General features: G+C 46.0%; 1 protein-coding gene across 7 annotated transcripts in view; it reads left to right on the top strand.

Moving 5' to 3' along the window:
- The window catches only part of RIN2 (Ras and Rab interactor 2), a 310183-nt gene that overhangs the window by 99926 nt on the left and 182502 nt on the right, over positions 1 to 27755 (top strand). For all 7 annotated transcript variants that reach the window (XM_084514283.1, XM_084514291.1, XM_084514295.1 and 4 more), the window contains exon 3: positions 23951 to 24027. In XM_084514283.1, the coding sequence (XP_084370409.1) occupies positions 23951 to 24027 (77 nt within the window). The remainder of the gene's footprint in view (positions 1 to 23950; positions 24028 to 27755) is intronic.

Raw genomic sequence — 27755 nt, 5'->3', positions numbered from 1 at the left:
AAGGTCGTCGATGAAGATGTTGAACAAGACCGGATCCAGCACCGACCCCTGGGGAACACCACTAGTCACAGGCCTCCAGCCAGACTCTGCTCTGCTGATCACCACCCTCTGAGCTTGGCCAGTCAGCCAGTTCTCAACCCACCTTGCCGTCCACTCCTCTATCCCACACTTTCTCAGCTTTGCTAGTAGGATGTCATGGGAGACAGTATTGAAAGCCTTGCTAAAGTCAAGGTAGATGACATCCACCGCTCTCCCCCACCTACCCAGCTGGTGATGCCATCATAGAAGGCAACAAGGTTGGTCGAGCACGACTTCCCCTTGGTGAATCCATGCTGACTACTCCTCATAACCTTCTTCTCTTCCAATTGCTTGGAGATGGCATCCAGAACAAGCTGCTCCAATACCTTTCCAGGGACAGAGGTGAAACTGACTGGCCTGTAGTTTCCCGGATCCTCCTTCCTGCCCTTCTTGAAGACCGCAGTGACATTGACTATCCTCCAGTCTTCAGGCACCTCACCTGTTCTCCAGGACCTTTCAAAGATGATAGAGAGCGGTTCAGCGATCACCTCTGCCAGCTCCCTTAACACACGCGGATGCATCCCATTGGGACCCATGGATTTGTGGGCGTTGAGCCCACTCAGACGCTCCCGAACCACTCCCACATCCACCAGGGGGGAGCCCTCCATTTCCCAGACCCTTTGTCCTGTTGCCAGGGGTGAGGAGTCCTGGGGGAGTGTCCTTGAAGCAAAGACTGAAGCAAAGAAAGCATACAGTATCTATGCCTTCTCAGCGTCTCCCGTGACCAGGACACCCCCCTCATTCAACAAGGGACCCCCATTATCCCTAGTCTTCCTCTTGCTGTTTACATACTTGAAAAAACCCTGCTTATTATCCTTTATCTCTTTTGCAAGCCTCATCTCTAGGTGGGCTTTAGCCTTCCTCATCACGTCCCTGTAGGCCCTGACAACACATCTATACTCCTCCCAAGAGGACAGGCCCTTTTCCCACGTTTCATAGACCATCCTCTTCCTTTTGATCTTATTGATGAGCTCCTTGCTCATCCATGCAGGTTTCCTGCCCCCCTTCCCCTATTTCTTATTCCTCGGGATGCACCAACACTGAGCATGGAAGAAGTGCTGCTTAAATGTACCCCAGCTCTCACAAGCACCCTTGCCTTCTAGCAACCTAGCCCATGAGATACGTCCCGGAAGAGGGCGAAGTTGGCTCTTTGGAAGTCCAGGGTAGCAATCCTGCTTTTAGCCTTACTTCCTTTGCCTAGTTCTATCTGGAACTCCACCATCTCATGGTCGCTGCATCCCAAGCTGCCCCCAACCTTCACATCCCTATCAAGACCATCCCTGTTGGTAAGAACGAGGTCTAGTAGCACCCTGTGCCTCGTTGGCTCCTCCACCACCTGTGTCAGAAAATTGTCCTCAACACATTGTAGGAACCGTTTGGACTGCTCGTGCCTGGCCGAGTTGCTTACCCAGCAGATGTCTGGGTAAGTGAAGTACCCCATGAGGACCAGTGCTCGTGATCATGAGGCTAATAGCAGCTACTTGTAGAAGGCCTCATTGACTTCTTTCTCCTGATCTGGAGACCTGTAGTAGACCCCTACCACCGTGTCTCCCATACCAGCCCACCCCTTAATTCTTACCCACAAGCTCTCCACTTGTCCTACACCCTCCCCCAGCTGAACTGGGTACACTCTAATTGCTCCCTCACATAAAGGGCAACCCCACCCCCTCGCTTCCCCAGCCTGTCTTTCCTAAAGAGGACATAGCCCTCCATGGCTGCGTTCCAGTCATGTGTGCTGTCCCACCACGTCTCAGTGATCGCAACGAGATTGTGGCCCCGCGACCAAACACAGATCTCGAGCTCATCTTGTTTATTTCCCATGCTCCTTGCATTGGTGTACAGGCACTTTAGGGAAGCAGCAGGTGCAGATACCCCTTGGGGGATGCAAGAAGAAGGTACTGGACTGGGGATCAGGAATGCTACCTTCTCTGAGGAGCCCTCAGACAATCCTATGGGAGAGCTCAGAAGTTTTTTCCTGTCTTCAACAGTGACAGCAGTGATGACTTCCCCCAGCCCTTCTCTGTCACCTTTAGCTCCCCTCCCATCCCCCATCAAACCTAGTTTAAAGCCCTGGTAATCAGCCCAGAGAGCTTGCTCCCCAACACGCTTGCACCCCACTTGTTCAGTTGGTGTCTGTCTGTAGCCCACATACCTGGCCTCTCAAAGGACGGCCCAAGATCAAAATACCCAAATCCCTGCTCCAGACACCACCCCCTCAGCCAGTCATTTACCTGTCCTGTTCTTCTCCTTCTATCTGCATCCCAGTCACCCAGTGGGAGGACAGAGGAGAACACTACCTGCACCCCTGATCTCCTCAACAACCTCCCCAGGGATGCAAAGTCCTTTTTAATATTCTTCATTTTTCTAATAGCGGCTTCCTGGGATCCAACATGAATGACTACAAGAGGATAGTAATCCTCCAGTTTAATGAGTCATGGCAGAGCCTTCCTAACGTCTCTGACATGTGCCCTAGGAAGACAGCACACTTTTCTGGCTAGGTTATTTGGGTGGCAGATAGGAGCCTCAGTGCGCCTCAGCAAGGAGCCCCCAATCACCAGGACTCTCTGCTCTTTTTTTGTGGCATCGGTTACAAGGCAGTGCTCCATCTGGCCCTGTTCCTTATGTTTTGCACTTCCCCCAGTCTTGACTCTCTTCTCGGGAAAGAGAAGATAATGCTATGTTCCTTGAGCATCGATAACAATGTTCTGTTCTAAAATGGTAATAAAGTGCACATTCGCTTATTAGTAATGAATGTCAAGCCATTCACCATCATGGAAATATCCTATTGCCATGGCTTTGATAAATAGCTACTGAAGCTCATGAATTTTTAATAGGAGTCCTATATTTAGGGGCTTTCAGTTTCTGAGAGAGATAAAAGGCCCTTCGGAGATGGAGTTCTGGAAGCGCCTCATCTTCTGCAGCTGCTGGTACCTATTTAAAGCCAGTGTTGTCTTTGTGATGTTTGAATATTATGGTGACATTGATTGACATGATTTTTGTGCCGGAGATTAGGCTCTAAGCCTGGCTGTCAATATAAAGCAAAATATGTACCTGCAAAGGACCGTGCTGTGTGCTCTGCTTCATGTACATGTGATGCTTGTTCACTTTTTCCTGATAATCACAGCATAAAACCAAGCAGACAGATTCTCCTTTATGGTAAGGCTCCCCTACTTTGGACACATAAAGATGGATAGAGGTAGTATTGCATGGGAGGAGTGCATGCAGATAAATACAGGTCTGTGCATACATACATGTACATGTATGTAGGCTCTGTAAGACCTTTTTATAGCCACATAAATGAAACTCATGTACCAGTTTGTATTTCACTGTCAGCCAGTAAAGCAGTATGCACACATACAGAGTGCATGCATGGAGGTGAAAGCGCTCATCACAACATTATGTGTGCTGTCGTGTCAGCTAGCTGGATTGCAGGTTTTGTGGTGCTCCTCCAGCTGAGTGAGTTCATCAGTAAGTAAAAACAGTTAACCAGCAGCCAAACTGCAGACGTCTTTAAGTATCTTTTCTGTGTGGAAACCAACTAGAACAAAAATGGATGAGCAAAGTTGAAATCCATAAGCAAAGGTCAAGAGGAAAGGGCAGTACACAGCCTGCTGTGCTCCAGCTGCTCCACACGTCAGAGAGCAGTCCTCAACCCTCCATCCTGCCAGCCTGATGGCTGCTCAGAGCAAAGTTTGTGCATGAATTTTCCAAGGATCTGGGCACTGACAGCTCATACTTTCCGGCTGAATCGCCCTAAACAGCACTGAGCTCTTCTAACAAAGATGGACAAAAGGAGAAAGACTGAAGAGCGGCACTATATAGGTAACTGAGAAAACTCTGCTGAGCTTTTTCCTGTGAAATTCAAGTTGAGATGTGGGGAACACCAAAGCATCCCTTCTATATAGGCGGTGCAGGATAGCCAGAAATTTCAGTGTCACTGGTCTTAGCCCTCAGCATTCAATATCAGAGAAGCATTGTGACAGACTTGCTTCTGCTGTCAGTTTGTAGCAGGCCACTGAAGTTGATTAGAGATCCTCAGTGCTAATTGCTGAAGTGCCATTAGTTTAATCAGAGCCATGATGGTTTTCATCAGCAGAGGATCTAGCTTGCTGCATCTAGTTCTGTCCAGTCATTGCTGGTTTTCAGCCAGTTCAGTGTAAGGCTTGCAATTGCTGGAGACACCTAAATATTTTCATGTTGTAAGTGGTAACAATGAGCATGCTACAAGAGGGCATTTTTGTGGTGACCCCTTGGGTTGGGTGGCTTCTCCAGGCCATCCCTCGAGCAGGAGGTGTGCGAGGACTGCAGATGGCAGGACTGCAGGACTCAGCGGGGCTGGGTGGAGGTGGTGCTGCTCTGGGTCATGCAGCCAGAGGTGAAATGTCAGTGCTCCACCCTGGAACAGGCCTGGTTTCATTTTCTCCCCAGGAGCAAAGCAGAAACAGCGTAAGGTTGCAGTTGGGAGGCTCAGGGGATTTATTGTAAATTATTTAATGTAAATGGGAGCCCTGACTGTTTTTAGAAAGTGATTTATCGAGCTTCTTGGGACAGCATGTATATCAGTCTTCACTAAAATGGTCATCGGCAAGCACCATGATTAATGCATATAATATGAAGAAAAATGGCTAAATCTCAGTGTGAAGTAGGGAAAGAACTAGTGACAGTAATTAGATAACTTAGAAGCCTCCAAATTAAGCCTGTATGTGTTGAACTACATGGTGTGGTAGCTGAAGAATTGGATTAAATAGTCTTCCAGCCATTAGCAGATAACATCGAGGACCTGGTGGCTGTGCAGGAAACATGAAGCTTTGAAGGTCCTTGGGTATGTTTGAAGTAGCCGAGTGTTAATCTGATATCTTGATAAACTGGAGAAAAGGTCTGAAAAAGACAGGATGAAATCTGAAGGGAACCAGTAAAGGTTCTGCACTGTGGTGTAACCAGATGGGGAGAGCTGACTGCAGCTTTGTCTCCCAGAGGCAACCGGGGCTGTTGCTGGTCATGGCTGAGTTCACGCCAGAAGTGTCATTGTGTCTCAGAGAGCCAAAGGACCATCCCACGAGGCACAAGCAGGAATACAGCCGGAGAGCAGTGGAAACGATTCTTTTTAACATGTGTAGAGTTTATATTGTGCATAGGCACAGCTGACTCTGTCTTGAGGTGACATCAGTATGTTGTAGCCATTTTTTCTACATTGTTCAGATTTGCAAAGGAACTGCACCTAAGTCCTGAAGGTATCTGTAAAAAAACAAGCCATCAAAAAACAAAAACAAAAAACCAAAGCCTAACAAACCTATCAGCTGTAAAAGCACAACAGGAACTGGGGGGAGCTGCATTATTTGTCGCCTGAAAATCTCTCCCCACCTGTTTCTTTATTAAAGGTTGCTGTTAAAGACTGATACCACAAACATTTCTGCAATATGTGCAAACAATTTTCTCTTGGGGGGGCACATGCAGATGGATATCTGGTTGCCACAGAAATGCTTGCTCACATTTTGGTGAATGTGTTTACAGAGAATCAGGTTGTCTTCAGATAGGTTTTCATTGGCTAATTTCAGTAGTGGTTTACTTCAGCAGTATTGCTGATACTGGGCATGGGTTGCAAGATAGATTGCAGCAATCATCTTTTCCATTTGAGTGAATACCACTTGTTTACATCCCCAAGAATTTCCTTTTAGTGTACATTCATTAATCTATTAGAGTAAAGGATTACTCTAATTTCCCTCTCATTAGTTATGTATATCTTTTTCACTTTGCAATCTAGGAATGTAAATTTATAGTTTCAGTTTTATATGCAAAGAGCACAAAGATGGATGTCTGCAGTATGTAACTCACTCTGTTTTGCTAAATGTATTTACTTAAGATGAGGCAGCCTAAGCACTTAAGTACCTTACTGATGATACTGTTGAGATGGAAAAATGAAACGATACATTTGCTTCTGTTTTGACTGAGATGGAGAAGGGTGCAGATACCTTGTGTGTCTGGAATGTAAGCCTAAAGGAAAAACCTTAACAAAATTTGGGGTCCTATACTTAGAAAAACAAATAATCTTTCATCCTGCATAGATGCACTGCATGTGGCAAGGAGGTGAGCTGAACAGAAAGAAGCAGTTCTAAAAGGTTGTTCTATAAGGTGGTCTCATACAGCAACTTTGCAAATATTTGCTCTGCAAAGGACTAGGTTCAAAGGCAGCCAGAGTAGACTCAAACCACTGGCACCAAGGCGAATAAATTACCCTGTCTGCACCTGTGCAACCTGTGCCTTGGACAGCATGTTTGAAGTGGAGACAGAGGAGCAGAGAGACAAGAGGCCAGGGTGGAAGGCAGGTTCTATCAGCCCTAAGGAGCTGTTACCTGTCCGTGTTACCTGTCCCCGCAGCTGCTGCAGGGAGCTGGCAGATGGCTGTGCCACAGCGGATGAGAGCAGGAGGCTGTTCGGTTGGGGCTGCTCCCCAGCACAAGGGGACGATGGCTGTTGCACCTCACACACAGGGCTCCTGCACTTGAAGCCAGTCTGCTGTGGAAAGGACAGGCCATTTGGCCTCATTGTCGAGGATTAATCTCCACATAATATAAAACGCTGATTACATCAAAGTAAGGAAATAGTTAATGGGATGTCTAATGTAAAAAACAAAAACAAAAACAGAGAGATTGTAAGATTGTAATAGCCTTATGCATTTAGAAATTTGAGGGAGCTTAAAGAGTACTAGAGTTGCTGTGCAGATGCGCTGGGACAGTTTAAACGCAGAGATTCATGTGCAGGCTACAAATCCCCACAGTGGCAGCATGCGTATGGCAGAGCCCATGGCAGCTGCGCTGTTGGGCTGTCCTCAAGGAGCGGAGGCCAGGTGGAGGGCAGGGCAGTTGCAGGACCATCCTACTTCCCGCAGCCTGCCGTAATGGCAGTGGCACCAGGAACTGGGCAGAAAGCGTCATGGTTCGGGCAGCATTGCAAGGAGGTGTGGCAGAAGGGTGGCGTGAGCCACGGGCAGTCCATGCTCTGGACCACACTGAAGCATCCTGTCTGTTTCAAACCCACGTGTGGCCCCAAACCCTTGGGGTAAAGTGGGGGTCAGAAGCACAGGCGGCAGCAGAGGGCTGCGGAGGCAGGGAGGCACCAGGCTGAGGGTGGGCCAGAGGAGCTCTGGGTGGGTGAGGATGCGTATCTCTGCCTGCGGACTCAGGGGCACACAGGCACCCGCACCTGCCAACGGTGTGCTGCAGTGCTGACGTGCCCGGCTGGGATGCAGCAGGCCTCAGGCCTGGACTGGGCTCTGCGCTGCTGCTCCCCTTGCAGGGTCTCACCACCCGCTTACGTGTCCCCCAGTCCGGGTGCTGGCCCTGCACCTCTGTGCAAAAGCCAGTCCCCTTGCTAGCTGTGCTCTCTACCTGGCAGTACTGGCTTTGGCTGACTCAAGCTGAAGCTGCATGATGGGGAGAGGAGAGAGTAAACAAATGGTTAGAAGGCAAGAAATATTTCAGAGTTGTCCAAAGTAATTTTTCGCTCTAGGCTGTTGCTGACCCCATTCCCTGCTAGGATGCAAATGAGAAAGGACAAGGCTGAGACTTCAGCTCTCTTTGTCCACTAAAAAGTCTGAACCAGTAGCAAGGAAACAGCTGAGAGAGTTTCAATTTCTGACTTTCTGTCCATATTTCCTGTTTAAATCAGAGATTTTGGTGAAGGCATGAGAATAAATAGTCAAAGTGGGAGCCTTCATTCCTTTGAGGTTAAACGTCAAATACCAGGGCTTCTTGTTTACTGGAAGAACATAGAGACTTGCAGTCTGAACACCTCACAACACTATGGCATTATTCCAAAGCAACGCACATCACTCACACTTATTTCTGTGCAGACTCCCAGGGTGCAGCGGCTGGAATCAGCAGAGAGCACAGTGAGTGCTTAGGAAAAGGGTAGCTGATTGCCAGGTGGCAGCAGTTCAGGTTTGAAGCAGAACAATGGATGGCAGTTTCACAAATGAGATTTAATGGAAGTGGAAGCAAGAGACTTGTGTGGTTTCCCTCAGTCACAAAGAATGCAGAGATGTCAGCCTCTCTCTTGTATCCAGTTCAGCTGTGCCAGCTTGCTGAAAGAAATACTGCAAGTACAGTTATGCTGAGGAGACATCTGAAGTACCACGTCTGTGTGAAAATGTGCGGTGTACCCTCCTTTCTGGCTGGATCACCTCTGGACTGAAGCATCCAGATGTCCCCCAACCCACGGCAGGGTTGTTCATGTTTGGCCCCCAGAGTGGCACGCAGCACTGGCTGGGGGCATTGGCGCTGAGTGGGGACATGCGCTCAGGTTTACAGAAAGCATAGTGACACTGCCCTGGATTTGCACTGCTGGTGTCAGCTCCGCAGGGCAGAGCAGCCAAGATTAATATCCCAACTAATGTCACTTCTGCTGTTGACTTGAAGCTTATGACTTAAAGGCAGGGTTAAAAGCAAGGACCAGGTGAAGAGCACTGCGAGGGTGAGGCTGTGCTGGGAGGTGTTCCTGGAACTTTGTGCAAGAGACACAAAATTCTGCCAAGAACATAGCGAAGCAGGTGAGTGAGGCTGCGTCATGCTGTGAGATAAATGGGCTTGAACTGGACATTTATCTGTCATGCAGCCTGTTATTAAGCTTCATTATGCCCACTTCTGCAACAAACTAGAAGCATCAAGTGATTTGGAATTGCTCATGCCTGTGCAGACCAGTTGTGCACAAACAGGAATCATTATGTATAAAGCACGCCGAGTACAGCAGCAGTGGCCCAGGCCTTCATGGTTCTTGTCGAGGGACGCCTGGAGGCGATTGGCACCGGAATCTCCCAGGGACAGTGGGCTCATGGAATTGGGCAAGGCAGGCTTTGCCCTTGTTGGCAGGTGGCTATTTTTTGCCTGTGCTAACCTCAGTTTCCAGCTGCCCCGTAATGGCGATATGGCTGAAACATACAGCGGGGAGGTTGCTTCTCTCCTTTAAGCTCATGACATCCCTGCGTCCTGTGCTTGACATGACAAAGTCTCTCTCTTTTCTTCCCAAGATAAAAAATAAAAATTCTCCCCTAGATGTAATGGAGCATCTATTCCTTTCTAGCTGGCTTCTTGCCAAAACGTGCTTCTTGCAAAAAATAGCTTTTTTTCATTAATGAAGGTAATATACATGCTGGTTCATCAAAACAAAGCTAATGAAAGAGCTGTTTCCATTCAGAAGGAGTTCAGTAACTCTAGAGTAGCTGTAATTAGGCCAATAAGTTATTAGGAGTTTCTGGCGGTTCATCTGAGGACAGGAACTAGCCAGAGATCTGTTCTTTTCTTGTGGTTTTGCTAAGAACCTTCCTTGTGCCAGTTATTTCTGACCGGAGTGTGGCTGATAATGGATAATTTTGCACAAGTGTTGCATTTGTCAAGGGAAATATCTTGATCCAAGGCCAGTTGTGCTTAGGTCTGCAAAAGTTATAACCTGCAGGCAGTTCTGCCAATGCCTCTATGCATTTCCTTCTACAAGCAGCAATTACTACTAGCGATGGGTGTGTATGCATGTGTGGAAAAAACAACCTCCTGCAACAAGACAAAACAAAAACAACACTAGCATTTTCAAATGAAATACAAAAGCTGAAAATATTTGCCAGAATCTTAATATGACAGAAATAAGTCACCCACTGGAAAAAAAAGAAATTATGACCTTCTCTTTAATGGTCACTTGCTGTTGTATTTAACATAAACTCTTGCTCAACCATTTACTGCTCCACAGTACTTATTATTTCTGATTTCTTCACTGTTTGTGTTTAGATATGCTTACTTGTCCTCAGATCTCAGCTGATTCTCTAACCCCACAAGCCATCTGTTTGCACTGAGGCCAAGGCAGAACCTTTTCGACTTCATAGGGGCTCTGCTTATGCAGAGGTTTATTCCTTCAAGGCTTTTAATTGCTGGATTTACACATCTGTGGAAAGCGTCCCCTTCAGGGAAACCTCTTCTGCATCTTGCTCTTGTTTTGGGTATACCTTTTGGGATAATGGGGAATCCACATGATGGAGCGGGATTCAAGCGTGGGGGCGCACAGCAATACAAAGTACAACCAAGAGAGTCAGAAGAAGAGGGGGACAGGATATGGGTGCCCAAGGTAAAGCACTTCATAGGTGCCTCATTTCAAGGCAAATGCACATCGCAATTTGTGCACAGCCCTGAACATCTGAAGTGTTCAACATGGAAAAATCAGGTGCGCCTAGAGTTACAAGCAGCCAAGCCATCTAGGTACACTGACAAAACCATATTTTATATGTGTGCTTGTTTTATACATAGGTAAAGCACCAGCACGGTGTAAAATCACAAACACACCCCTCTTAAACTGGTGCTCTCAGGCAGAAATGGTACTTTGCCGGAGATTTGATAAAGGATGCCTGTATAGGTGGCGGATAGGGAGCTTGCCGTGCCTAGTGTTCTCAGTCAGCCATTTCTCATGAGCACTTCCTCCAGAAGGGGAAGGAGCGATGTTCCTTCTCACTTCCCATGCACGTGAGCTGCCAGTTCTGAACTCCCCATGTCACATGTGGTTCATCATCATTCTCCTATTCCTCCATCCCTCCCTCCTTTATGTCCTCCAGCCCAAACATAACTTAGCATTCTTAAGAAAAATGCGGACCCTCTCCATTTTAGTCACACTGTCTGCTTTGTCTCGCTCATTCCACTTCTTCTGTGAGCGCTGCTCAGTTCCCTGTGGTGCCTGCTCCACAGCCCTGTTCGCTAAGCAGGAGAGCGGGGCTGCTGCCAGCAGAGCTTATTGGCACCAAGTCTGGTCCCCTACCTCTTCTAAACACTCCTCACAGCCTTCTTCATGATCTCCCTTCAGTTTCCCAGAGATTAGATTTGTATCTCTGAGAAAGTTCCCTGTCATAGCACTGATTTTTTCTTTGAAAGAGAAGGAAATTAACTATTTTTTTTCATTTTTTTGCCCAATGTCATGAAATTTACGTTTCACAAAAATCAGGTTCGGAGTGCACTCCCTGTGTTAGAAGCAAAGACACAAACAGACCTCACCTTTGTAGCTGTGAAATGGACAGGTCTTTGTGCGCCTGCAAATATCTGCTTGGGCTGGGATCCCTCAGTGTCAGTCATGACATGGCCTAGCACTGCAAGGCTAGGCTTGTTGCTTTCTCCAGGGGAATAAAGTTCGTTGCACAAGATTGGGGAAGGACATTAATTTAGGAGAAACACTTCAGCCCACCACTCACTTGTACTGAAGTCAGAAGTTAGGCGTGTCCCTGCATCAAGCATGTAGGGTTATTGCTTGTTTTTCTTGGTCCGGTAGTGTCAGGAAGCTGCACTTACCTGAAAACGTTTTGGGAAAGCAGTTGCCCTACGGTGTTACCTGTCATGCTGTTATGGGGGCACTGAGCCGGGCATGGGGCTCAAGCACCCCAGCAGTGCTACCCCATGGGCTCAGGGTGGCGGTTGGCAGTCCTGCGCATTCGCGAGTTGCAGGACACCTCCAAGCTGTTACATGTACTTGAGCTGGAGCTTTTTGCTGTTTTCAGCTTTGCTTTTTCAGCACAGGCTTTCTGGGGAGTAGGGCAACCCACACGGCCTCCTTTTTCCACCCTTGCTCCAAGGGCAACCCAGCACCCACCCAGATGTGCTGCAGAAAGGATCCTTGCTGTCAGTCAGCGCTGGTCTGCGATGGGCTCCCTGCATTGGCTTGCAGCGAGGCTCCCTGTCATGGTGCTACAGCTCGGTGTGCATTGATGATGGTTGCTGGAGAGCAAGACAGGAAAAGTTTTACAGTGCTTTTGTTCGGTATGTGTGCCATCAGCAGCCTTTGTGTTAGGCACAGGCCCTCTGATCCTGTGCAAGTAAATCAGCATGCAGTAACCAAAGGACGTGGATGAGTGCTTAAACTCATTGCTGCCTGAACACCCATCGTGAATGTTTAATTTTCAGTAATCAGCATTCATAACTGCAAAGATACAGAGAGCACTCTCTGAACACGTGTCGGGCAGTGCAAGCCAACCCTTGTGAAGCTGTCGCAGCACATAGGGGTGCCCTCAGCTGTGGGGACGCTGCATGATTTATAAAGGTGTGCCATACCCCCCCTGCAGTGTTTGGGCTCCTTGTTGTCGGTTGTTAAGTGGTGATAACAGTAAAACATTAGCACATTCGTTATGGATACATCAGCATAGCTTGGTTCTCTCAAATCCTAGGCCAAGCCACTGTAGTGCAAGCACCATTTAAAAGAAGAAAAAAATACTTTGCCCTTCTCTCCTCCTGAGAGAAGGTGGATGATTCTCACTACATCTAAAGGCAAGCAAAGGTTTCAAGGCCCCCTGCTATCTGGTCCCACAGGACTGAAGCAGTTCCTGGGTGTGCCGAGGTGTGCCAAGACTGCGGCCGCCAGGAGTTAGGTGCAGCGCTCTGCAAGTCTGCGCTCCCTGGTGGGTGGCTGCTTTGTGTTGGGACAGGCTTCTGGGGCATCCTGCTCCCTCTCGTTTGTTTGGCAGGGCCTGCCAGAGACGATGGGGTTCAGGGTGAGACAGGGAACAAGTTAAAGGATGTTGATTCCTAGGTCATACCTAGCACACTTGCATGTTAACAACCCCAAAGATAAAAGAGTAAAAGACTGTGCATAGATACTGAAACCAAAAAGAACTGGCTTGACTGATGAAGTCTGTCAAAGAAAGGAAGGGTCAGGAGTTTAGCAGTGAGGAAGACTTCTGGCCTTCATCAAAAGAGCACCGGAGTACACCGGACAACCACCCAAGGACTCCAGTACGCACGTGGATAGGGGTGGGAATCTGTGTTAATGATTCTTCAGAGACTTGATGAATATGCAAGAGACAGGAAATGCAATGAATATGTACTTGTCCCACTAATATAAGCACACTGCCAGTAACCCTTAGTGTGTGTGTGTTAGGCGGAGCAATCCCCCATGCATCTGGCGCTGTAATAAAGAATACCTGCTTAACAACTTTGGTTATTGAGTTTTCACTGTGTCAAGGGGGTGCTTCTGGAGCAAGGCAGTGACCCTGATGTTACTGCTAACCCCTCCAGCTTAAGTGAGAGCTAGTACCCAGGTGCTGAGCACTGCTGCACATGTACGCCCTCTTCCAGCAGTAGCTGTCTCCGGGACTTCTGACAACATACTATCAGTACTGTGAGTACCTGTGGTCCCTAAATGTTGGAGTTGGGTATCTAGTGCCTCTACTCCAGCCCACTCATGTGATTGTTTCAAGCAAGGCCTTTCTGCACCCTTACCTTCTGTCTGTTATAAATAAAGTCTCAACTCAATCTGAATTTAGTAATATTTATAAAAAGAATATTTACAAAAATTATAAAAGGCAAGTAAACAGCGCTGGTTGTGCGGGGAGTCTACGGTCCTCCAACACGCACACACAAACATCAAACATTCTAAATATATAAAACATTGCTTTTACATACTAAAATCGAGTACACCTATACAATCAGAAAAGGTAACAAAAAATCCTTTAAGTTCCATGACTTAACAGTCTACATTTTCCGTTCCTTTTCTTGATTACATAAAAGTCTCCATTTTCCATTTCTTTTGAGCAATATGTCTCGCTTTAAGTTGTCAAGCAACTCGGTCTTCAGGCCTTATGTATCCCGTTCTTCCCAGATCGAAGAAAAGCATATCCATCTCCTTTTCAAGGCCAATAGGCCTGGGTCAAAAGGCACGTCCAGGTCAACAGGGGGCGTAACAACAAAGGCCTGAGATGGCTGTAGCAGTCGGATCAGTAAAGGAGCCCGCAGCTCCCTCACTCTCTGGCAAGCCACACATTTGTGACTGTGGCTCCACAGGGCTCTTTAAGGCCTCAGAGACTGCTCGCCAGGTGCTGAGCAATCTCACTGCAACCTTGTCATTTTTAGTTGCAGAGTCGTCCCACACCTTGACCTCAGTTTGGTCCCATGTTTCAGGATCATAAACTGTCTGATTGTTAAGAAGGAGAATAAGCTGTAAGGTTACCAGGACAGTCCTTGTTCCTAAGGACGTATGATTCCCCATAACATGCAACTGCTTACCAGCGAGGGGCAGTTGTGTGTGCGGCTCTGCTTCTCTCAGCTCGAGCTTCTCTCCAGCTTCGGTGTGCCCATTTCCAGTGACTTTCTCTACGAGCTTCTCTGAGCAGTTTGCTGAGTTTGGCCGAACCTATCTTCATGAGGCGATCAAAGTGCCTGTTCCCGTCCTGGTCTCCATTCTGCCAGCCTGTTCCATTTCATTTTGGACTGGCGCACGCTTCGTTGGGTTAGAAACTGGCTGGATAGCCGGGCCCAAAGAGTCGTGGTGAATGGAGCCAAGTCCAGTTGGAGGCCAGTCACTAGTGGCGTCCCCCAGGGCTCGGTGCTGGGGCCGGTCCTCTTTAATATCTTCATCGATGATCTGGACGAGGGCATCGAGTGCACCCTCAGTAAGTTCGCAGATGACACCAAGTTAGGTGCGTGTGTCGATCTGCTTGAGGGTAGGAAAGCTCTGCAGGAGGATCTGGATAGGCTGGACCGATGGGCTGAGGTCAACTGCATGAAGTTTAACAAGGCCAAGTGCCGGGTCCTGCACCTGGGGCGCAATAACCCCAAGCAGAGCTACAGGCTGGGAGAGGAATGGTTGGAAAGCTGCCAGGCAGAGAAGGACCTGGGAGTGATGGTGGACAGTCGGCTGAATATGAGCCAGCAGTGTGCTCAGGTGGCCAAGAAGGCCAACGGCATCCTGGCTTGTATTAGGAACAGCGTGACCAGCAGGGCTAGGGAGGTGATCGTCCCCCTGTACTCAGCTCTGGTGAGGCCGCACCTCGAGTACTGTGTTCAGTTTTGGGCCCCTCGCTACAAGAAGGACATGGAGGTGCTTGAGCGGGTGCAGAGAAGGGCGACGAAGCTGGTGAGGGGCCTGGAGAACAAGTCCTACGAGGAGCGGCTGAGGGAGCTGGGCTTGTTCAGCCTGGAGAAGAGGAGGCTCAGGGGTGACCTTATTGCTCTTTACAGATACCTTAAAGGAGGCTGTAGAGAGGTGGGGGTTGGCCTGTTCTCCCACGTGCCTGGTGACAGGACGAGGGGGAATGGGCTTAAGTTGAGCCAGGGGAGTTTTAGGTTAGATGTTAGGAAGAACTTCTTTACAGAAAGGGTTGTGAGGCATTGGAACAGGCTGCCCAGGGAAGTGGTGGAGTCACCATCCCTGGAAGTCTTCAAAAGACGCTTAGATGTAGAGCTTAGGGATATGGTTTAGTGGAGGGCTGTTAGCGTTAGGTTGGAGGTTGGACTCGATGACCTTGAGGTCTCTTCTAACCTAGAAAATTCTGTGATTCTGTGATTCTGTGATTCCTTCTTTCTGCTTCTATATTGATGACGTAACTTCATCACATCGTGTTGCCTTCTCTTTTTTTATCCTGAGGGCAGGGTCCCCTCTTATACCCTTCTCCCCACAGCAGTTCTTTTCCAAACAACTTTTCATTGGTCAAACAACTTTGAATGTAACAACAACAGCAAACACCCAGAAACTTCCATGCCTTTATGGCTGGAGAACAAGAAACCAGAGACTGCATGGAGTCTCCTGAATCACCCTTCTTTGTTCCCTCTAAACTCTTCTACATTCCTGATGGCCTCATCATTAAGAGTCTGATGTTACCATCAACCACGGGGCTTTCCAACCCCCATGGCCACACTCCCACATCTCCCCCTTCTTTATTAATATCAACCATTTTCTCGACATGAATTACCACTCCATATAGAACACATGGTGTCTGCTTGATCGCAACAGTTCCCGGAGCTGTTGGCTAGCAACTTGCTTGTTATTAAAGCAGGAGTGGTTCATTGTTAACATTAAACCTGTGCTACAGAGGGTTAGGCGTTTATTTCAGTAGCCCCTCTTTGCTTCAATGGAAACCCAGGATTTTCTCTGGGAGCCACATTACCTTCCCGTAGCCTTGGGAGCAGCACTGAAACACTTCAGGCTGGAAACATCAGGTAGGAGAGGGAAAGGAGTTGTAGGGAAAAGGGTTTTGAAAGGGCAACGCTTCCTGCTGATATTCAGGATACAGCAGCATCTTCTCTGTGCTTTTCCCTCACACAGCATGTGAGCTGCCTTGAAGGAGCTTGACTCTGACAGAGGCAAATTTGTATTGTGCCAGCAAATCCTCTGAAAAGAGTGGAAATGCAGATCATTTTTTAAGTCATCTAGCACCAAGGCTGAACAGGATTACAATTTTAATGAACTGCATGCTGATTTAGAATAAAAAGACAAGAATTTATTCCAACTCATATTACGACTAAAATAACTTTTCCTCTATCAAGCCCAGATACAAAATTGTCTGAGTCTGGATGGGAAGCATGTATCTCCGTGTCCTCGTGAGTGCTCTCCAGGAGTGCCTCGTGCTCGGGGGGCTGTGGCATCCCTTAGGGCGGGATCCCCGATGCAGAGGAGCAGAGCTCATTACACCTGTGCTGGTCTGCACCACTATTACTTGGGCTCCTTGACAAAGCTCATTCATAACTTGCTGATGGAGCCACCTAGTTCCAGTTACTGCCCAATTCTAATAACCCTTGTATGTACTCGGAATGCTATTTTGCCACTGCAAGATTGACTGCACCTTAACAACAAAAAAAGGCATGCTGAGCTGTGGACTTGTTAGCTGTGTTTTCTGAGAAGGTACCTCTCATTACCCAAAAACCAAAGGTGAGTTGTGGGCATTTGAAGGCAGGAATTGGCAAGTGCTGGGTGCTGTGCTGCTGCTGTAGGGGCCATGGCCCTGTTCTGGCAGCTAGCATCGTACCACGCAGGCGATGTTGGTATTGGTGTGGAGTTTGCATAAAGACCATGCTCTTCTGCAGTTTTCAGGACAAACACCCTCAAAGTCTGCAGGACAAGAGTGGATCAATTAGGCAGAAATTTTTAGTTCTTTGAGTTTAGGTTCATTGACAGAGTTGATTTTTTTCCAGTGCAATCAAAATAAGCCTGGCAAAATCTGCCCCTATTTTCTGTACAAAAGCTGAGTGCTCTGTTAAGCAAAATAACAAACTATGAGCTTCTATACTAGCTAAATAGGGCAGCTGTTGTTGGAGTAGCGTACCAGCAACATCCTTTATTTCTTCTCAGAAAGGAGCTCCTGTGTTTCGCAGAGCTCTTCTCTTATCTGTACTCATCTGCACCTGATGCATCTCATAAAAATGCAGCAGATTTCAGATTTACATACATTATTTTATAATTGCATGCATCCAAGTCTAAGCAACTAAAAGCATTTGTGTTCAGACGGTGTCTTAGAGAATTCAGTGACAGTCACAAGAGATTTTCTCAGATGAGGAGGTGCATTTCTTTACAGCATGGGGGTGGGAACCTGAACCTGAGCAAGGATTAAATCTTTCTACTGTTTACAGAAAGGATGGCTAGGATTCCCCATCTCCTTCCCATAGCTACAAGCCTGTTCTGTTTTTTACACTGTTTTTTTCTGCATACTTTTACCTTAGGTGCACTTCAGTCTCCTTGGACAGGCACAGACTCTGAATGAAGGGATAGGGTTTTCATCATGTCTGTTAAGAATTGCAATGCTAAATTTTCCTTGGCAGCTGCAGGAGAGAGAGAGAAGCATATGTTTACGTGTTAGCAAACGGTTCTGCATAGGGCTAAAAGCGTACCTCCCCGTGTTTCCTTTGCAATGTCTTAGGTCTGGTGAACAATCAGGAACGTTTCCTAAACAAAACTGTAATGAAAACATTTGGTTTTCACATAATAATATTGTGCAGAGAAAATGTGACTCCTTTCCTGCTCTTTTAACCTCATTGTCTTGCATCTTTCATGGTTTTTCTTTGTTTTTTAAACTCTTGCCTTTGTGCTGGTACTTGTCTGAACAGTTGCCTCAGGTTGCACATCACATCCTGAGCATGTTTTTGACATCTTTGTGTGCGGCTGGCACAGTACATGTGCTGGGGCTGGAGGCTGAAGGGCATCCTGACCTCACTAGCTCTGTTTCTGAAGAGAGGTAAAGCCCTGGCCAAGGAGTCCTGCTGTGGTGGGACATCGCCAGCACCAGGGCAACGTGAGGGGCTGTCCCAGCACGGTGGGTGAGTCAGAGCCAGGCCTTGGCCCAGCATTTCTGAGTCGGGTTCCTGGGGAACCCCTGGGCTCAACCCTCCCACCTGGTGCTACTGCTGTGTTTTCATGGCCTTGCCTGCATCTGGGATGGTGTTTGCTACAGGTTAGAGGGTGTTCGGATGCTCCTCCATTGTCAGCAGGTTGAAGTCACCCTCTGTACTTCACCTGTAGCTCCCACCAGTTGGTTAGGATCCCTTACATTTACCACTGCTTTAAGGATACAGTGAAAAGTAATAAACCGAGTCTTTGGTCAAAAGACTGCTTATGTAAACAAGAACGTTTTCCTCGGATTCAGTGCTTGGGTAACATTCTTGCTTATTACATTTGTAATAAAATTGATGTTACTACTTTTTGCTCAGTTATTGCTTCACAGACAGCAGAGCTGTGACAGTTAGCTGGATTATTTTTCCATTTAATCATTTGTGGAATTGCTAATTAAATTCCAATTGCTGAAGCTTTATTAATGATAATGATGTGAAAGCCAGGGGAAAAAAAAAAAAAAAAAAAAAAAAAAGGCTTGATTTTTCTGACTCAAGGCTGAATGTGTGTAACTGACCATTAGAAGAAAACTATTATTTCAGCATTTATTGTGCAATTCAGAGCTGGAATTACCAAGAAGCACTTGGAATGCCAGAACATCCTCCTCACACTCGCTTTTCAGCTTATTACCAAAAGCCATTTGCGCACCCTAATTGGCAGACTGTCTTTAAGTGTTTTATAATTCAATTAACATCCAGAACTGCAATAAAGCATTTGAGTAAATGAAAGTAATTTGTCTTCAAGTGACTTGCAACACCATATTTGCAAAAGGTTATCCAACTGTATTGTATGCTCTTTTCGATTGTTACACCAGTTACTTGACTTTGGAAAGAGAATTGCTAATCTAGCAAAAACGTATTGCTTGTAGTGAAGATACATTGAACAAACTAAATTGTTGAGCCATTTTCTGGATTGGCACAGCAGGCCATCAGCTTTTCTGGATGCTTGTCATTTCCAAGGCTTTATGACTGTGCGGGATTTAATCCTGGTAATAATACCAGGTGAACTGCAAACCTCCTTTAGGTGTAAGCTCGTTACTTTGGAGCTGGTATTTTTCTCTGCAGTAAGGAGGAAGGGAGCAGAAGCATGCTTGAGCAACCACGAGGTCATAGCTCTACCTCCATCACCTCTCCCTTCAATCTCCAGAATGTCCTTTTCTTCTCCTCTGGTCATTTAGAAAACTGCCTAAGCTAGAAAACAGGTGTGACAGCCACCTATCCTAGCACCCCATTTCTAGAAGTGAGCAGTAGGGGATACTTAGAGAGAAGTACAAGCACCAGAGCATGTACGGTTCAGTTCTTCTTTCTGTGCATACCCTTGCTGATTGCTCAAGACAGGGTTTACAGCAGTTGGATTTCCCATTTAGATTACTGTGGGTAATATTGCTGACAGGCAATCAAGGGAGTATCTTCTTCTGGGTCTGTCCTATGTTGTTACCTGTCACAGCATCCTCAGTGAATGAATACTTCCATTTTATAACATGTCCTGCTTGTTTGCAAAGTGTGCCACCTTGAAGTTTCAAAACGTGGAAGAAATTGGAGTTGACACCTTTAGCACATCACCTTCTGACCATGTAGACTGCCTTCTTTTTTCCTTTGTGTGAGCTTAGCCACCTGAGGGCAGCTGATGACTGCAAGGTGTTGTAGAACACTGGGGATATATCTCAGTCACAGGAAGATGATTTCAAAAAATTTTTTTTTTTTTTGAGAATTGAAAGTCTTAAACTTCTCTTGGTGGTGAGAGTTATATAAAGAAACTCTGAAGATCACATCATTTAGTAAGGCCACAGTCTGGCAGTGTAGTTGTATTGAAACAGAGACCTTGGGTGCTGATAACATGATCACAGAGAAGCAAGGTAAAACTCTCTTTTCCAAGAAACTTAGTCTAAATTCATGGTGAGACTCTTGAGGTCAGAAACCGGATCCACTTATCCTGAATGAAACAGCATCTGATATAGATGATGGTGTTTTTTTCTCTCGCTCTATCTTATTGTTCTTTGAAATAATTATGTTTCTGCATGAAGTCTCTTCACGGTTCGCTTCTACTGACAGATGCTGTTTCTGAGGCTAATTAGACCATGGAGTATGCCTGAATAGTACAGCATTACTGCAGAGTAAACACTTTCATCCTTCATTCAGAACAGTAATGACTTTGCCTTTGAGTTTGCTGCAAGGAAATAACTGCTATTGGGAACGTGTAGAGGCCATGCCAGGGGAGTCCTTGAATACTGTCCCTGGACTTATGTGGAAAATAGCTGTTGCCTTGCCATAGCTGTGATTGTGGGGTCTGTGGCTAAGGCCAGGACCTGAGGCTTGGCAATTTTACACGAACTAATTGACCATCTCTGGTCAAGCATGGTAAGAGTATGCAGAGAAAATGGGTGCTCTTGCCAGTTGTCGTGGCACAGAGAACAGCAGCTTCACAGAAAAATCACTTCTAACCTTTCAGATATGTGTTGCTCTGATGAACTGTGGTCTTCAGGAGGTCTCTGGCCTGCCTTTCTCCATCCATAAATGAAGTCTCAACTCAATCTGAATTTTGTAATATTTATAAAATAAATATTTATAAAAGGTATAAAAGATATAAAAAATATAAAAGGTATAAAAGCTATAAAAGGTATAAAAGGCAAGTAAACAGCGCTGGGTGTGCGGGGAGTCTACGCTCCACCAACACGCATACATGAACATCAAACATTCTAAATATACAGAACATTGTTTTTACATGCTAAACCCAAGTATGCCTATACATACGTACAATCAGAAAAGGTAACAAACAATCCTTTAAGTTCTATAACTTAACAACAGTCTCCATTTTCCATTCCTTTTCTTGATTATGTTATAAATGAGGTCTCAACTCAATCTGAATTTTGTAATACTTATAAAACAAATATTTCTAAAAGGTATAAAAGCTATAAAAGGTATAAAAGGCAAGTAAACAGCGCTGGATGTGTGGGGAGTCTACGCTCCACCAACACGCACACACAAACATCAAATATTCTAAATATACAGAACATTGCTTTACATACTAAATGCAAGTATGCCTATGCATATGTACAATCAGGAAAGGTAACAAACAATCCTTTAAGTTCCATAACTTACTAAAATCTAGTACGCCTATACATACATAAAATCAGAAAAGGTAACAAACAATCCTTTAAGTTCCATGACTTAACAGTCTCCATTTTCCATTCCTTTTCTTGATTACTAACAAGTTGCTCTCTACAGGTAACTTAAAGAAGGCTGTAGCGAGGTGGGGGTTGGTCTATTCTCCCACGTGCCTGGTGACAGGACGAGGGGGAATGGGCTTAAGTTGCACCAGGAGAGTTTTAGGTTGGATGTTAGGAAGAACTTCTTTACAGAAAGGGTTGTTAGACATTGGAACGGGCTGCCCAGGGAAGTGGTGGAGTCACCATCCCTGGAAGTCTTTAAAAGACGTTTAGATGTAGAGCTTAGGGATATGGTTTAGTGGGGACTGCTAGTGTTAAGTCAGAGGTTGGACTCGATGATCTTGAGGTCTCTTCCAAACTAGAAATTCTGTGATTCTGTCTACATTTTCCCATTCCTTTTGAACAATATGTCTTGCTTTAAGTTGTCAAGCAACTCAGTCTTCGGGCCTTATGTATCCCGTTCTTCCCAGATTGAAGAAAAGCATATCCATCTCCTTTTCAAGGCCAATAGGCCTGGGTCAAAAGGCACGTCCAGGTCAACAGGGGGCGTAACAACAAAGGCCTGAGATGGCTGTAGCAGCAGAGGGGCCCATGGCGATGGCGTAGCAGTTGGATCAGTAAAGGAGCCCGCAGCTCCCTCACTCTCTGGCAAGCCACACATTTGTGACTGTGGCTCCACATGGCTCTAAGGCCTCAGAGATTGCTCGCCAGGTGCCGAGCAATCCCACTGCAACCTTGTCGTTTTTAGTTGCAGAGTCGTCCCACACCTTGACCTCAGTTTGGTCCCATACTTCAGGCTCATAAACTGTCCAATTATTAATAAGGAGAATAAACTGTAAGGTTACCAGGACAGTCCTTGTTCCTAAGGACGTATGATTCCCCATACTGTGCAACTGCTGACCAGCGAGGGGCAGTTGTGTGTGCGGCTCTGCTTCTCTCAGCTCGAGCTTCTCTCCAGCTTCGGTGTGCCCATTTCCAGTGACTTTCTCTACGAGCTTCTCTGAGCAGTTTGCTGAGTTTGGCCGAACCTATCTTCATGAGGCAATCAAAGTGCCTGTTCCCGTCCTGGTCTCCATTCTGCCAGCCTGTTCCTCTTCACTTCTTTTTCCTGCTTCTTTATTGATGTAACTTCATGTTGCCTTCTCTTTATCTTGAGGGCAGGCTCCCCTCTTATACCCTTCTCCCCACAGCAGTTCTTTTCCAAGCAATTTTTCATTGGTCAAACAACTTTGAATGTAACAACAACAGCAAACACCCATAAACATCCATGCCTTAATGGCTGGAGAACAAGAGAACCAGCTGGAGAACAAGAGAACCAGCTGGAGAACAAGAAACTGGAGACTTCATGGAGTCTCCTGAACCACCCTTCTTTGTTCCCTCTAAACTCTTTTATATTCCTGATGGCCTCGTCGTTAAGAGTCTAATGTTATCTCAACCATGGGGTTTTCCAACCCCCATGGCCACATTCCCAAATCTCCCCCTTCTTTATTAATATCAATCATTTTCTCGACACGAATTACCACTCCATATATAACAGTATCAACTAGAATAGCTGGAAGGAGGGAGGAATGCAGTTGGCTGAGGGAACGAAGCCCTGACATGCAGAGACCATAGGGCAGCCCCTGCAGACCCAGTCGTGGTTGGGCTGCGGCTCGGTTGAAGCAGCCACCTGTCCTTGGCCTCCCCATCACCTCAGGAGGCCAAGGGGCACGCACATGATGCCCCCCATCACATGCACAGGGGAAATGCCTTCTGCAAGAGCAAGACACCGAATCACGGCAGCTGCTGGCGGCCTCTTCAAAATAAGCATTTTCTGTGTGCAGATGAGGGCGAAGGCATCAAGCCGGCATGCATTCAGATGAGACAGGTGCTGCTTTCCCACAGTGCTAATTGTAGCTCCCTTCGCTTATTTCATGAGGGATCTGAGACCCAGCCCCTGTTTCCTAGCTAATCATTTCCTGGTGTCTCTCTGTGTGTATGCATTGTCATCCTGGTAAAAGTGGCAGCTGAGTACCCAGAGGCAGAGTCCTGGAGCTTGGAGTCGCGCTGTGTCTTGACTCAGTGCGGGTACTTGTCAATGGTGTGTTAGCAATAGACTTTTTGGTCAGTAAATGAGGTTTATTTGAAATATTTCTAGCACCTGCCCTCTGCTTTCACCCATCCATTTTCAGGTGCAAAGCCATAAGCTAGAAATGCTTTCTGAGAGTGACCTGTTAGCGCTTGCTCTAGCAAGCAAACAGCTCTTGCTGTTTCCCTTTCAACTTTTCCAAAAGAGCGTGGTGATGTGTTCTTGGGGTTTATCTGCTCTCTGCAAGGTGTCTTTAGGTATGCAGTTGCAGTTACCATGGAAGCAAATTACACACAAACACTTGGAGCAACCCATATAGCTGACAGAAGACAAATTATGCTAAGCTAACACCAAGGCAGAACAAAGAGCCTGTGCATAAGGGCCCATAGGCATGATTGTTGTGAGATTGCTGAGCCTTTGCCCCACAGAAGGACTCCAGTGTTTTTTTCATTATGTTTCTTAATAGTACTTGTGGCAGTTTTGAGTACTTGATAAAGCATCTGGGCTTTTTTTTTTTTTTTTCCCTTTTGCAGCTCTCCATGAATTCCCCAATGACATCTTTACAAACGAGAACAGGAGGCATGGAGCTGTCATCCTGCACGTCCTTTGTGTAAGTTTTGTGACTGCATTTGTTTTCCTATCAGTTTGGACTGGATACCGTATGTTTGCTGACAGCTGATACCGCTCCCTACCCACAGTGTTTTCTGCTCTTGCACACGGACATTCCCCTTCTGTTCTAGTCGTGGTTGAGGGTGAGTTTTAGTGACTCATCTGAGTATAGTGTTAATGCTCTCTTCTTAGTTTTTACAATAACTCCTAAAAGGCCAACCAACTGCAGCCCCTGAATGCGTGCTGTCAGCTGAATGAACTCATGCAAAGGGCTTTGCTGAAGCTATTGGGCAGCTGTGCAGTGCTGCCAGCAGAGCAGCGCAACCCCACGCTGCCAACTCTTGCGCCAAATGCTGCTGTGCAAGGAGATGCTCCCAGGTTGGTGGGACAAGGAGAACGTTCTCTGGCACATGGGACATGCTGGGACAGTTTGGTGATGTTATCAAGTCCTGGCTGCTGGCTTTTGCAGGCACTCTCCAGAGGGTGGCATCAAACAAGTGTGCCCCACTGCACTGTTGTCTCGCTGACTTTTGACCCTTTCACTGTCTTTATTATACTTGGCCAAATGCAGAGCTTAGAGACATGCTAAGTTAAACAACAGGCCAAAAACAAAACAAAACAAAAACCTCTCTCAAGTTGCTGAGGTGAGTATTTACTTCCTAAATACATCTAAGAAGTGATCGTAACTTCACATTTGCACAGTGGTCCTGGATTCGTCTGGGAATTCTAGAAAATGTTGGGCTTCAAAGTTCAGAAATGGGCCAGCAAGATTTTAGTAAATGCTGTTTTTAAAGTCTTACTAGTCAAAAAGGTGTGCAGTTTTGGGCTTGGAGTTTTGCGATCTCTGCTCCAAGCAAGTCATTGTAAATGCGGTGTATGAGCAAGGTCAAAATTCAGGATACTGGAAATAAATTTACTTGGATATAACCGTGGTGTGTTAGGTCACAAGACACTGTTACAAATCCATACAGGCAGCTGCAGTAATCTCACAGAAGGAAGCACTTTCCCCCCAGATCATTTTTTCAACTTTTGTTAGGTAGATAAAGACGATTCTTTTCTTTAATGTCTCCTAAATTTACGAAGTGCTGCCAACTTGGTAATCCTCAAGGGGGAGAAGACATTCTTAAGCAGCAAAGAAAATACCTGTTTGTAATGAATATTTAAAAGCATCTTATAATTTTTAGTCAACTTAAATGAGCAGTCACCATTAACTATGTTGAGTGATTCATGGTTTCTCTTTAAACATAAATTAGATTGTATTGTATCATGTAATGTGAGTGCTCTGTTATGATCTTATTTCGGCTAAACAGCTACAATAAATTGTTGAGTAACATCACTATTGACTTTGGCAAGCCAAAGGTTTCCAAGGTTCTATGGGAACAGTTAACTTTTGGATGTTTTAGAAAGCAAACCCTGGACCTAAGCTGGATTCTTCAGCACCCACAAGAATACTCCCAAAAAATCCAGATAAACCATCTCTCAGAGTCATACCTTGCTGCAGCTAGTCACCCAGAGCTGCTTTGTGTTTAGTGGAGAGAAAGACATCTTCAGCGGATCTTCAGCTGCCCCGTTGTAGATGTGGGGTAAAGGCCACAGGTTGGGTTTCACCTGCCTGTGGTCCACTCTGCAGGTCCTCCCCTACCTCTGTGCGTGCCCCACTTCAGCTGCGAGCCACAGGACCACCGGCTGCTAAACCACCGTGGCCACCATGCATGGGCAGCTTGAAAAGCCCCGCGCCACCAGGATCAGATTTCCGCGTTGTGCAAGCTCTGTGCCCTCCTGGCCCCAACTGCTGGACTGGTGCCCTTCTCCAAGGGCCTGGTGCGGAGCTTGGGGTTGTTTTTTAAATGGCATGGGGAACAGTGCTCCTGGGATTAAGTGGTCCTCAATGAACAGCCATGGAGAACATTCATGTGTCCCAGACAGCCTTGGCCTGCCGTTTCCTAATTTCAGAACGTTTGTCAGTTTTACTGTCACAGTCAGCATGTTGCGTGGCGCCTTGTGTGGAATTTCACACACAATGTAACATGCATCTTGGCTGATGGGTTTTATTTGTTTGTTTGCATGCTGGATGCTGATTATTTGTTTCTCTTGCAGTATTTGTAGCCTCACACAGTTTTTGTGTTTTGACATGGAAAGGTCACTCTTGATTGTTAATGCAAGAAGCTGTATTATCTGCTCTTAATCTGTATGGCAGATGTGTAAACCACATCATGAGGTCTTGCAAAATACTGGTACATAGTTTGTCCCCTTGTAACTCTACTGTGGGTAATATAGAAAAGTGTTATGAGAGTTTTTTAAGAAAAGGCTTACGTTCTTATAGTAAAATTCATCTCAGTATATGAAAAACAGCTTGCAGACTCTTGTGTAGCCACTCTAAGCAAAATATGATGTTTATAATAACATGCTGTTGCCTTGTAAACTTGTGTTTCTTAGATTTCAACACAAAAAATGTTTTAAAAAAAACCAAACCTGGAGTTACAGGAATAATTTTATAATGAGACCATGAAAAATAAGGGTTGCTAAAGTAATTCTTAATCTCAGTGGAATCTGTACCTCAACATGTCTTTTTCCAGGCTTTTTAAAAGAGGCAAGACCTGGACTGTATTTTTTCAGTCTTAGTAACAGTGAAATCACACAGTATTCTCATACAGTTGACTACATAAACTGTGAATTGGGCTGTTTTCCAGTCTATTTCAAATTATGATTTGGTCTTCATAATTGCTCTCAAGATAATTTGTTTTTCCATAGCCTTTTTGTCAGCTCTGAACAAGCTGAACATACTTTAACATACAACAAAGTAGATTTTTGAGGACTGAAAATCAAAGGTGAACTACCTGCTTCAGAATAAAAAGAAAAATCTGTTTTTAGTAAGAACTAGATGTAAGCATCTGTTGTCCCAACAGAAGCATGTCTGGTCACTTCCCCTCTAGCAAGCAGATGCTTCAGTCCCTTGGTGCGCTCAGCAGCTTTATTGGCTCTGAATAATGCGGTGGGTGGAACAGATGATCCCTGCCCAGCTAGCAGGACTGCCCATGGGCTGTCTTGTCCAGAACCCCACCACAGACAAGTCTGCGTTCAGAGGGGCATGCTCCACAACTACGCGGCTCCAGACAAACCCTCGCTGCTGAGGCTGCTGGAAGGTATACAGCCCATGACCACGGGCATCAGCTGAGAAGTTTCCCGGTGTCTTTCTGCCCTGAGCTGTGAACTTGTGAATCCTTAGGACAAACTTCCCTGTCTTTGGGCCTGGTCCAGCCTGTTGGATGCAGTAGGAAGCAGACAGAGCAATGGCAAATGCTTTGTCTCCTCTTACCATGGAGTATCTGTAACCTATTGTCAAAGAGAGAATTGATACTTTGAAAAAAGACAACTGTCAACTTTTAGCAACCTGTCTCTTTAGTCTTGATTGAAAGGGGTTGTCATTGTATTGGGGTAATCAATCTCCAATTCTGATTTTACCCTCAAGCAATTCAGTTACCAAATGTCTGATCAAATTAGAGCACGCACAGAACTGTACTTTGTAGGAAAAGATGCAGACAGAACCAACTGTCTCTGCAGGTTTGAGGAGACCGAGCTGTAAAATGAAAGAGACTTTGTTAAACTGTTTTTATTTATTTTACTAAAACCTTGTTCTCTTTCTCCCAATCCCCTTTTGCCAACATTTTTATGTTACTTTCTAAAAGACATCAAGGTAAAACTTGTTTATCAAAAAAAAACAGAGAACCA

Source organism: Aythya ferina (genome assembly GCF_964211825.1).
Source record: "Aythya ferina genome assembly, chromosome: 3".
Taxonomy (NCBI): Eukaryota; Metazoa; Chordata; class Aves; order Anseriformes; family Anatidae; genus Aythya; species Aythya ferina.
The sequence above is the reverse complement of the archived record's forward strand: the minus strand, read 5'-3'. Positions and strand labels throughout refer to the sequence as shown.